Source organism: Oncorhynchus mykiss, chromosome 13, assembly GCF_057628025.1.
Source record: "Oncorhynchus mykiss isolate SJ-2025 chromosome 13, ASM5762802v1, whole genome shotgun sequence".
Classification (NCBI taxonomy): Eukaryota; Metazoa; Chordata; class Actinopteri; order Salmoniformes; family Salmonidae; genus Oncorhynchus; species Oncorhynchus mykiss.
The window spans coordinates 15,637,501-15,650,489 of NC_143034.1; the positions used below are offsets into that span (position 1 = coordinate 15,637,501).

The following is a 12,989-nucleotide window of genomic DNA, read 5'->3' on the forward strand; positions in this document are numbered from 1 at the left end:
CTACTGATCATGTTTTAAACATGTAAATGAATAAACTGATCTAAACTAAACACATGAAACCACAGTCCAGGGTCAGTATTCACAAAGTGTATCAGAGTAGGAGAGCTGATCTGGGATCAGTTTAGCCTTTTAGATCATAATTATATGGACCATCTGAGACACTTTATGAACACAGGCCCTGATGTAACAACCAAAACACAGTTCAAAATAAATCAACAAGTACAAAGATACAGGAAGTCATTTGATGTTTGGCTAAAAACATAAAAACTAAAACTATATTTCAAGTTATTGTCAAGTGTACTTACAGAGTGAAGTGAAGAGGAGAGGTCTTGAACAGTCAGTCAACTTACTGTAACTGCGTGGAAACAAGTGTTAGTAGAAGCAGGCATAGCCTATGTGTGAGTTCTGTGGTTGATACATTTTAAAGTAGCCTAGTCAGGGCATTAACATGCAGGAACAGCATGTCACATAAGGGATGTTACTGTATCTAAATAGAAAATGGTCTAAAGTCAGAATACTGTAGTTACATTTCTTTATTTGAGGAGTGGACCTACATGTTTTACAAGAGACATAATGTGACCCATTCCCATCACTCCTCATCAGCTGGTACTGAAGGTTCCAGAACAGATGAAAGGGGAGTATCTTTGGTTCCAGTGTTCTAGACTAGAGCTCTCCCTACTGACATCTCAACATTACTGCAGCCTCCAGGCTTCATATGTTACTACTAGTCTGATGAAAATATACAAAATACAAGGTAGAAAATGTCAATGTTATTCAGCGATAAACAACCATTTTTGTGCATCACACAGCTACTCTGAATGTACTGGATTGTGAACAATATGATGCGCTGCCACTTAATTACAGCAAGACCCCATAGTTAGCTTGCGAGCTAGTTAGTTACCTGTCATTTAGCTATCAACATTAGCTAGCTAGAAACAACAGACAACAGTGAGCTGTCATTATGCCCGGGCCAAGGCAAGCTGCTCTGTATATCCACTGTGTTCTTGTGTGAAATAGATGTCTTCAGCTCACTGATCTTCAGAACAACGGACTCAAAGTGAACCCTGACATCCATATAACCTAGTCTGTGTGTCCTACTGTATTTGTGTCTGAGTGATGAGTGTTTTTTTTTCTATGACAGTTTATCTCCTGACAGTAATGTAGCAGGTCTGACGAGCCTACAGACTAGCCACTCATTGGCCACCTGGTTCAAAGGCGCCATCATGTGTAAAATCAGCGATGAGACAAGACTGTAACTGCCAATTGGAGGGCACGAAACTGGGGGATAAAAGTAAATCATTTTTTGACTGAACATGGATAACATGTTACATTAGACTATATATGGATATCAGGCTACATTAGACTATATATGGATAACAGGCTACATTAGACTATATATGGATAACAGGCTACATTAGACTATATATGGATAACAGGCTACATTAGACTATATATGGGTAACAGACTATATTAGACTATATATGGATAACAGGCTACATTAGACTATGTATGGATAACAGGATATTTTAATGTGTGTATACATACAGTATGTAGTGTCAAAAATGTACTTTAATATCAGGTTTTAAAGTGAGATTTTCATTGGACAGTTACTACTTCTTGTGACTCCCCATCCCGGGTCTGGGAGCGTAATCATTGCCTGACACTAATTAGCATAACACAACGGACATAAATCTTCCTAGAAAATATTCCTATTCATGAAAATCACAAGTGAAATATATTGGAACACAGCTCTGCCTTTTGTTAATCACCCTGTCATCTCAGATTTTCAAAATATCCTTTACAGCCAAAGCTAGAGAAGCATTTGTGTAAGTTTATTGATAGACTAGCATAGCATTATGCCCTGCTAGCAGCAGGCAACCTTGTCACGAAAATCAGAAAAGCAATCAAATTAAATCGTTTACCTTTGATGAACTTCGGATGTTTTCACTCACGAGACTCCCAGGTAGATAGCCAAAGTTCATTTTTTCCCAAAATATTTTTTTTGTAGGCGAAATAGCTCCGTTTGTTCTTCACGTTTGGCTGAGAAATTGCCCGTCACGAAAACGGCGAAAAATATTCCAAATTAGCTCCATAATATCGACAGAAACATGGCAAACGTTGTTTATAATCAATCCTCAAGGTGTTTTTCAAATATCTATTCGATAATATATCCGTCGGGACAATTCGTTTTTCAGTAGGACCGATTGGAATAATGGCTACCTCTGTATTTTACTCGAGAGTCACCCTGGGAGCCATCAGGTGACCACTTACACAATGTAGGCTACGGCTATTCTTCAACATAAATGCGTAAAACTACGTCACAATGCTGTAGACACCTTGGGGAATACGGAGAAAGCGTAAGCTGGTTGATAGCACATTCACAGCTCAATAGGGACGCATTGGAACGCAGCGCTTTCAAAATATGGGGCACTTCCGGATTGGATTTTTCTCAGGCTTTCGCCTGCAACATCAGTTCTGTTATACTCACAGACAATCTCTTTACCGTTTTGGAAACGTTAGAGTGTTTTCTATCCAAAGCTCTCAGTTATATGCATATTCTAGCATCTTGTCCTGACAAAATATCCCGTTTAAAACGGGAACGTTTTTTTCCCAAAAATGAAAATACTGCCTCTAGAGTCGCAACAGGACCTGCTTCTGTTATTCTGTTAAACCTTCTCTCCAACTGCTTCTTATCCTTTGTAAGGGTCCATGCATCTGTTCAACAACGTCATTTAGTGACACTTCCTGTGGGTGTGGCCTAACAGAAGGGACACACATATTTACCCCCACTGCCCCTACCCAAGCTCTATCCCAAAAACACTCAGTGGTGCTGTCAGGGGCGTAAAAGGTATCTCTCCATGGGATCTCCACTCTCCCCTCCACTCATAGGCTCTCTCTGTCCCCAAAGAGAGAGAACGTACCTGGGAAGGTCAGTCAACAGTTAGGGGGTCAAGAGCCACGCCATGTTGTAGACCAGAGCACTCATTCTATATGACATCACATTCTCACTGAACAATGATGTAATCTATTCTGTGAGATGTATTATTATCAATCATCGAACATTCCAGAATGTTCCATCTCTCAGTGTTCCAGAATGGAATGCCCTCTCTGACTGAATTACCCTCCACACTCCAAACATCCATGTTATGTCATATTGTGTCTGTGTGTTTTAGAAATGACAATGAATAATATTTAATGTAACTGGTTGTGTGTCTAGGTGCTGGACATCGCTCCTTCTGAAAGTGTCTGTATATATTTTGTACAGACATGATGATGATGATGACGAAGATTAATAAACCACTATTGCCCAAATCTCTTATTTGTAGTTACTGTATGTACTATAAAGTACAAGAGGTGTGATTTTGAAAGCGTTCCATTTTCTCTCCACTGAAGATACTGTTATAACAAGGTAAAAACAATGACAATGAATTTTATTCTTAAAAGTTTACAAAAGTTTTACAAAAAAGTCACAACACAGTTTACAAAAAAAAAAGATTTGATAAAAGCATTAAGAAACGTTGCATCAATCAGAACTCTTTCCTGAACGTTGAGGCAAAAGTCTCACAAGTTTGATGATTGTTTCAGAAACATAACATAAATAAATATATAATTATATTCAATGCATTGGGAAAGTATTCAGACCCTTTGACTTTTTTCACATTTTGTTACGTTACAGCCTTATTCTAAAATAGATTAAATAAAAATATACCACACTATCCCCATAATGACAAAACAAAAACAGGTTTTTAGAAAGGTTTGCAAATATTTTAAAACTAAAAAAGAGAAATATCTTATTTAGATAAGTATTCAGACCTTTTGCTTTGAGACTCGAAATGGAACTCAGCTGCATCCTGTTTCCATTGATCATCCTTGAGATGTTTCTACAACTTGATTGGAGTCCACCTGTAGTAAATTCAATTAATTGGACATGATTTGGAAAGGCACACACCTGTCTATAAGGTCCCACAGTTGACAGTGCATGTCAGAGCAAAAATCATTAAGGTCGAAGGATTTGTCTCTAGAACTCTGAGACAGGATTGTGCTGAGGCACAGATCTGGGGAAAGGTACCAAAACATTTCTGTATTTTTGAAGGTCCAAGAACATAGTGGCCTCCATCATTCTTAAATAGAATGGCATATATTATTAAATACTATTATAAACTGGGTAGTTTTGGTCCTGGATGCTGATTGGCTGAAACAGCATTTCAGAAGTCTATACTGTATATCAGACAATATACCACGGGTATGACGTTAAAATACTTGTTTACTGTTCTATTTATGTTGTTAACCAGTTTAAAATAAGCCGTGGAACAGTATGTTGGTCATATAACACAAACCCCTGAAGTGCCTTGTTGCCATTATGAAGTTAAGCAATAAGGCCTGAGGAGGTGTGGTATATGGCCAATATACTACCGCTAAGGGCTGTTCTTATGCACAATGCAACTCGGAGTGCTTGGATGCAGCCCTTAGCCATGGTATATTGGCCACGTACCACGTACCACAACCCACACGTACCACAAACATAGAGGTGCCTTATTTTAAACTGGTTACCAATGTCCTTAGACCAGTAAATACAAATGTTAATACCCATGGTATACGGTCTGGTATACCACGCCTGTCAGCCAATCAGCATTCACTGCTCAAACCACCCAGTTTTTAATGGTCAATATTCCACACCTCCACAGGCATTATATCACTTAGTTTAGACATACAGGTCCAGATACACAAGGTTTTTGTCAAACTTCTTCTGTTCAGGTCTTCTTCTTTCTGGGTTTGTTGTGTTCAGGTCTTATTGGTTCTGGGTTTGTTCTGTTCAGGTCTTCTTGGTTCTGGGATTGTTGTGCTCAGGTCTTCTTGGTTCTGGGTTTGTTCTGTTCAGGTCTTCTTGGTTCTGGGATTGTTGTGTTCAGGTCTTCTTGGTTCTGGGTTTGTTCTGTTCAGGTCTTCTTGGTTTTGAGTTTGTTGTGTTTAGGAATTCTTGGTTCTGGGTTTGTTGTGTTCAGGTCTTCTTGGTTCTGGGTTTGTTGTGTTCAGGTCTTCTTGGTTCTGGGTTTGTTGTGTTCAGCTCTTCTTGGTTCTGGGTTTGTTGTGTTTGGGTCTTCTTAGTTCAGGGTTTGTTGACTGTACTGTAGAGAACAGAGGAGTCCTCTTCAGCTGCTTGTGCTGCTGCGGGTCTGAAGAGAGAAACAAAAATGAAACAAAGACAGTGTCCCAAATGGTAAAACCCTATAGGGCTCTGTCTAAAGTAGTGCACTAAATAGGGAATAGGGTGCCATTTGGAACAGAAGAACAGTTCCTCAAAACCATCATCACGTCACTCCCTCATTATAGACATGTCATAGTAAATGTCCTGAGATGTCCATTGTTGGGTTCATAGTTTGGCTTCATAGTGTTCACTAAGGATCAACTGTTTTGCTTATTGATGACATCACCTACAATAAACAGCAGCATATGAATGACCTTAATGCAGAATATGCTCACCAGGTGGCAGCAGTGGGGAGGTTGAATTTCACAGCAGCGTATTGGACATCCTCATCCTCTTTCTGGGGTTGAGGCACTTGGACGGTGGAGTACAGAGGCACTTCCTGGTTTATGGGACGAGAGAAGTGGACGCTGGCGTAGTGAACATCATCCTGGTCGTCTGTGGCTGCTGTCTGTGCTGCAGTAGATTTCATTGCCATGCTTGAGACGTTGTCATACACTGGACTAGAGTCTCCCTGATGGAGAGAGAGAACACACAGCATGAGGAGTGGAAATGTTCCACAAAGAATACAGTCATCACAGTCTCCTTCTGATTCCAACAGACTCACCTGTCCAACGTCTGCTGTGTCTCTTGTGTTGGTGGGTTTGGAGGCCTTCTTCCTGTTTTGAACATTAATTAATAAATACATTACGTCATAAATGAAGTTAACAATAAATCAGAGGGCTACATTTAAATAATGAACAACATGATAATATGCATTTTCACTCACCTGAACCACATGAGTCCAGAGAGACAGAGGATGAGAACCAGAACAACCACTATGATTCCTACAGCTGCAGTCAGAACTGAGGTTTGTTTCCCTATAATAAAATATGGATGATATGAGTACATGGCATTATATAATAAACTAAAAATAAACTATAATACTTGTTAAGGGATCTTATAACCCAATGTATAGTTATAACCTAAGGTGTAATAAGCCAAAACATCATGATTAACATTAGATTGAAACATGTTGGTTTGTATTGAGATGTAACTTTACCTGCTACAATGATCATCAGAGCTGTAGAGTTCATAGATCCTTTTCTATTCTGGGCCTCACAGTAATATTCTCCTCTGTCCTCAGAGATGATGTTAGTGATGTTGTAACTCTGTCCTGATGCTTTTGGTGAGGTTACGTTCTTCTTGTACCAGGTGTATTTGTCCACAGGTGGGTTGGCATCACTGCTGCAGGTCAGAGTCACTGAACTGCCCTCCACTATTTCACCAGAGGGACTGACTGACACTGAGGTGTTCTTTGGGCCATCTGGTAAAGGAGAATTTGTCAGAGGGGTAGGACAGTAGTATACTACCTCAAATGACATCATGTCAAAAATAAATCATATCTAAAGTCAGAGGACTATCTAAAACTATCACTTACACAAAACATGAACAATAATAATAAACTTTAGGACTTTAGTGTCTACTAAACTATTCTTCAAGTGTCTGATGTACTGAACATTCTAACTATAGACATGCATACATCTATGACATTGTCTGTAATTTCTATGTAATGATGAATATGTATAGATAAATCAGTAATACTCTTCTCATTGATATAACGTTTTTGATGCTTTCTAAGTAGAATAGTAGTTTAATTCATACTTACACACTGCAGGAGAGTGGTGGTCCTCATGGTGTTCTACAGCACAGGAGTAACTGTCCTCAGAATGACCAAACACTACTAGGGTATTACTAGAGTATTGTTGGGAAGTGGGCTCATCTAGACGTTGTCCGTTCTTGTACCAGATGTAGGTGGGGTTGTCAGTCAGAGTACAGGTGGTGATACAGGTCAGTGTCTTCTGTCCCTCTGCAGCAGGAGTCACCTTCACCTGCAGACCTGAAACAATATGTATAAAACCACATACACCTCTGTGTTAACAGGATGGTTAATATATTTCTCCTGTAATTCATTATGATTTACAGTTGTATCATACCTGTGACAGTCAGAGTTGTTCCTGGGAAACTATGACCCCATTCAATGTTGTTTGTTTTAAAAGTGAAGCGATACTCAGCTGAGTCCTCCTCTCTCAGATCTGTGATTCTCAGGGTGAAGGGACCTCTGTATGTTCCAGTGTACTCCACACGACCTACATACCCTGGGTCTCTGGTTAGGTCTTCAGGGGTCGACTTATCACTTCTAAACCAGAATGATGATGTGGTGGAATAATAACCAACATAAGTACAGGATATGTCCACTGTTGACCCCTTCAAGACACAGATTCTCCTCTTGGTGTAAGTCACTCTGTTGCAGCTCTGACCATCAACACCTGAAACCCAGTGACATAACAAGAGGTCAATTGGATTGTATTCTCAGTTATTTCTAGAAATGCTAAAAGTTCTCAAGTTCTCAAAGTGAAACCAACACACATTTAGGTTAAACAGTATTGTTCATTAAAGAAACACTCACACACTGCAGGAGAGTGGAGATCCTCATGGCCTTTTACAGCACAGGAGTAACTATCGTCATAGTTACTGGAGACGTTGTACTGGTGGGAGGTGCTCTCATCTAGATGTTCTCCGTTCTTGTACCAGATGTAGATGGGGTTGGGGTTACTCAGAGTACAGGTGGTGATACAGGACAGTGTCTTCGACTGTGAACTCCATTTAGGAGTCACCTCCACCTGAAAACCTGAATTAAAGGAGAACAAAAAAAGAGTACATGGTTCAGAATTGGTTTGAGTTAATTATTAACATCATGACTCTTCAAAACTGTATAATGTGGTATGCAGTGTTACCTGTGACAGACAGAGTTGTTCCAGGGAAGCTGTACCCCCATCTTGCCTCATCAGTTGTAAATCTGAACTTGTACTCAGTTGAGTCACTTTCTCTCAGGTCTGTGATTCTCAGGGTGGAGTCCTTGTCTGTTTGTTGATGGTATTCCACACGATCTGCATACTCTGGGTTCAGGCTCAGGTCTTTAGTGACACCAGACTCCCATTTGTTGAACCAGGACACTTCTGTGACGTTTTGCCAACTGGGATGTGTGTAAAAACACGATATGTCCACTGTTGACCCTTTCAAAGCACAGATACTCTGATGGGTGTAAGTCACATTCATACAGCTCTCACCCACAACACCTGAAACAAAATGCAACTGATCAATTCCTGAAACCATAATGAGACTCAATGTTATAGATGTATTGGACAGGTTCATTTAGAATAATAAACAATATATATATTGACATACATCTATAAAACTGTTTATCATTCCAATATATCTAGTTAAGAATATTGACAGAGAAAGTAAAACCATTCTTATTTGTTCCAAATGATACTACATAAAATACTAGTTTATTTCAGACTCACACACTGCAGGAGAGTGGAGATTCTCATGGCCTTTTACAGCACAGGAGTAGCTGTCTGAATAATAACTATTGACAGAGTATTGCCGGGAGGTGGGCTCATCTAGATGTTGTCCGTTCTTGGGGCGGCAGCGTAGCCTAGTGGTTAGAGCGTTGGACTAGTAACCGGAAGGTTGCGAGTTCAAACCCCCGAGCTGACAAGGTACAAATCTGTCGTTCTGCCCCTGAACAGGCAGTTAACCCACTGTTCCCAGGCCGTCATTGAAAATAAGAATTTGTTCTTAACTGACTTGCCTGGTTAAATAAAGGTAAAATAAAAAAAAATAAAAATAAATTGTACCAGATGTAGGTGGGGTTGTCAGTCAGAGTACAGGTGGTGCTACAGGTCAGTTTCTTCTGTCCCTCTGCAGCAGGAGTCACCTTCACCTGCAGACCTGAAACAATATGTATAAAACCACATACACCTCTGTGTTAATAGGATGGTCAATTTATTTATTTATTTTTATTTCACCTTTATTTAACCAGGTAGGCAAGTTGAGAACAAGTTCTCATTTACAATTGCGACCTGGCCAAGATAAAGCAAAGCAGTTCGACACATACAACGACACAGAGTTACACATGGAGTAAAACAAGTCTACATAATACAGTATAAACAAGTCTATATACGATGTGAGCAAATGAGGTGAGATAAGGGAGGTAAAGATAAAAAAAAAGCCATGGTGGCAAAGTAAATACAATATAGCAAGTAAAACACTGGAATGGTAGATTTGCAATGGAAGAATGTGCAAAGTAGAAATAAAAATAATGGGGTGCAAAGGAGCAAAATAAATAAATAAATGAAATACAGTAGGGAAAGAGGGTAGTTGTTTGGGCTAAATTATAGGTGGGCTATGTACAGGTGCAGTAATCTGTGAGCTGCTCTGACAGTTGGTGCTTAACGCTAGTGAGGGAGATAAGTGTTTCCAGTTTCAGAGATTTTTTAGTTCTTTCCAGTCATTGGCAGCAGAGAACTGGAAGGAGAGGCGGCCAAAGAAAGAATTGGTTTTGGGGGTGACTAGAGAGATATACCTGCTGGAGCGTGTGCTACAAGTGGGAGATGCTATGGTGACCAGTGAGCTGAGATAAGGGGGGACTTTACCTAGCAGGGTCTTGTAGATGACATGGAGCCAGTGGGTTTGGCAACGAGTATGAAGCGAGGGCCAGCCAACGAGAGCGTACAGGTCACAATGGTGGGTAGTATATGGGGCTTTGGTGAAAAAACGGATTGCACTGTGATAGACTGCATCCAATTTGTTGAGTAGGGTATTGGAGGCTATTTTGTAAATGACATCGCCAAAGTCGAGGATTGGTAGGATTGGTAGGATGGTCAGTTTTACAAGGGTATGTTTGGCAGCATGAGTGCATGAAGGATGCTTTGTTGCGAAATAGGAAGCCAATTCTAGATTTAACTTTGGATTGGAGATGTTTGATATGGGTCTGGAAGGAGAGTTTAGAGTCTAACCAGACACCTAAGTATTTGTTTTTGTCCACGTATTCTAAGTCAGAGCTGTCCAGAGTAGTGATGTTGGACAGGCGGGCAGGTGCAGGTAGCGATCGGTTGAAGAGCATGCATTTAGTTTTACTTGTATTTAAGAGCAATTGGAGGCCACGGAAGGAGAGTTGTATGGCATTGAAGCTTGCCTGGAGGGTTGTTAACACAGTGTCCAAAGAAGGGCCAGAAGTATACAGAATGGTGTCGTCTGCGTAGAGGTGGATCAGAGACTCACCAGCAGCAAGAGTGACCTCATTGATGTATATAGAGAAGAGAGTCGGTCCAATAATTGAACCCTGTGGCACCCCCATAGAGACTGCCAGAGGTCCGGACAGCAGACCCTCCAATTTGACACACTGAACTCTATCAGAGAAGTAGTTGGTGAACCAGGCGAGGCAATCATTTGAGAAACCAAGGCTGTCGAGTCTGCCGATGAGGATGTGGTGATTGACAGAGTCGAAAGCCTTGGCCAGATCAATGAATACGGCTGCACAGTAATGTTTCTTATCGATGGCGGTTAAGATATCGTTTAGGACCTTGAGCGTGGCTGAGGTGAACCCATGACCAGCTCTGAAACCAGATTGCATAGCAGAGAAGGTATGGTGAGATTCGAAATGGTCGGTAATCTGTTTGTTGACTTGGCTTTCGAAGACCTTAGAAAGGCATGGTAGGATAGATATAGGTCTGTAGCAGTTTGGGTCAAGAGTGTCCCCCCCCTTTGAAGAGGGGATGACCGCAGCTGCTTTCCAATCTTTGGGAATCTCAGACGACACAAAAGAGAGGTTGAACAGGCTAGTAATAGGGGTGGCAACAATTTCGACAGATAATTTTAGAAAGAAAGGGTCCAGATTGTCTAGCCCTGCTGATTTGTAGGGGTCCAGATTTTGCAGCTCTTTCAGAACATCAGCTGAATGGATTTGGGAGAAGGAGAAATGGGGAAGGCTTGGGCGAGTTGCTGTGGGGGGTGCAGTGCTGTTGACCGGGGTAGGAGTAGCCAGGTGGAAAGCATGGCCAGCCGTAGAAAAATGCTTATTGAAATTCTCAATTATGGTGGATTTATCAGTGGTGACAGTGTTTCCTATCTTCAGTGCAGTGGGCAGCTGGGAGGAGGTGTTCTTATTCTCCATGGACTTTACAGTGTCCCAGAACTTTTTTGAGTTAGTGTTGCAGGAAGCAAATTTCTGCTTGAAAAAGCTAGCCTTAGCTTTTCTAACTGCCTGTGTATAATGCTTTCTAGCTTCCCTGAACAGCTGCATATCACGGGGGCTGTTTGATGCTAATGCAGAACGCCATAGGATGTTTTTTTGTTGGTTAAGGGCAGGCAGTCAGGTCTGGGGAGAACCAAGGGCTATATCTGTTCCTGGTTCTAAATTTCTTGAATGGGGCATGTTTATTTAAGATGGTTAGGAAGGCATTTAAAAAAAATATCCAGGCATCCTCTACTGACGGGATGAGATCAATATCCTTCCAGGATACCCCTGCCAGGTCGATTAGAAAGGCCTGCTCGCTGAAGTGTTTCAGGGAGCATTTGACAGTGATGAGTGGAGGTCGTTTGACCGCTGACCCATTACGGATGCAGGCAATGAGACAGTGATCGCTGAGATCTTGGTTGAAGACAGCAGAGGTGTGTTTAGAGGGCAAGTTGGTTAGGATGATATCTATGAGGGTGCCCGTGTTTAAGGCTTTGGGGAGGTACCTGGTAGGTTCATTGATAATTTGTGTGAGATTGAGAGCATCAAGTTTAGATTGTAGGATGGCTGGGGTGTTAAGCATGTTCCAGTTTAGGTTGCCTAGCTGTACGAGCTCTGAAGATAGATGGGGGGCAATCAGCTCACATATGGTGTCCAGAGCACAGCTGGGGGCAGAGGGTGGTCTATAGCAGGCGGCAACGGTGAGAGACTTGTTTTTAGAGAGGTGGATTTTTAAAAGTAGAAGTTCAAATTGTTTGGGTACAGACCTGGATAGTAGGACAGAACTCTGCAGGCTATCTTTGCAGTAGATTGAAACACCGCCCCCTTTGGCAGTTCTATCTTGTCTGAAAATGTTGTAGTTTGGGATTAAAATGTCAGAATTTTTGGTGATCTTCCTAAGCCAGGATTCAGACACAGCTAGAACATCCGGGTTGGCAGAGTGTGCTAAAGTAGTGAATAGAACAAACTTAGGGAGGAGGCTTCTAATGTCAACATGCATGAAACCAAGGCTATTAGGGTTACAGATGTCGTCAAAAGAGAGCGCCTGGGGAATAGGAGTGGAGCTAGGCACTGCAGGGCCTGGATTCACCTCTACATCGCCAGAGGAACAGAGGAGTAAAATAAGGGTACGGCTAAAAGCAATAAGAATTGGTCGTCTAGAACGTCTGGAACAGAGAGTAAAAGGAGGTTTCTGGGGGCGATAAAATAGCATCAAGGTATAATGTACAGACAAAGGTATGGTAGGATGTGAATACAGTGGAGGTAAACCTAGGTATTGAGTGATGAAGAGAGAGATATTGTCTCTAGAAACATCATTGAAACCAGGAGATGTCATTGTATGTGTGGGTGGTGGAACTAATAGGTTGGATAAGGTATAGTGAGCAGGACTAGAGGCTCTACAGTGAAATAAGCCAATAAACACTAACCAGAACAGCAATGGACAAGGCATATTGACATTAAGGAGAGGCATGCTTAGTCGAGTTATCAAAAGGGTCCAGTGAGTAGAGAGGTTGGTTGGGGGTCACGGCGATTTAGACAGCTGGCCAGGCCATCGGTAGCAAGCTAGCATAGGATGGAGGTCTGTTATTAGCCACCTCTTGCGTTCCGTCAATAGATTAGTGGGGTTCCGTCTGGTAGAGGGGATTAATCCAAATCACACAACAACAAAAAAAAAACAATAGATATAGTTATAGAGGCCCAAGAAGAAAAATGATTAAAAAT

The 12,989-nt window shown here is 41.4% G+C and overlaps 1 protein-coding gene and 1 long non-coding RNA gene across 2 annotated transcripts in view; both read right to left on the reverse strand.

Annotated features, from left to right (window-relative positions):
• LOC118940092 (uncharacterized) overlaps nt 1-12,989 on the reverse strand; it is a 52,486-nt gene that overhangs the window by 9,051 nt on the left and 30,446 nt on the right. Inside the window, exons 26-30 of the mRNA XM_090194598.1 lie at nt 8,551-8,684; nt 7,981-8,322; nt 7,653-7,874; nt 7,180-7,512; nt 6,246-6,509 (exon numbers count right to left, since the gene is read on the reverse strand). Of these exons, the coding sequence (XP_090050724.1) occupies nt 6,246-6,509; nt 7,180-7,512; nt 7,653-7,874; nt 7,981-8,322; nt 8,551-8,684 (1,295 nt within the window). The remainder of the gene's footprint in view (nt 1-6,245; nt 6,510-7,179; nt 7,513-7,652; nt 7,875-7,980; nt 8,323-8,550; nt 8,685-12,989) is intronic.
• Nucleotides 3,415-5,865, reverse strand: LOC149978726 (uncharacterized). Its single transcript, XR_016485718.1, has 3 exons — nt 5,811-5,865; nt 5,482-5,717; nt 3,415-5,174 (listed from the first exon to the last, which is right to left on the reverse strand). It is a non-coding gene; the product is annotated as an uncharacterized LOC149978726 (long non-coding RNA).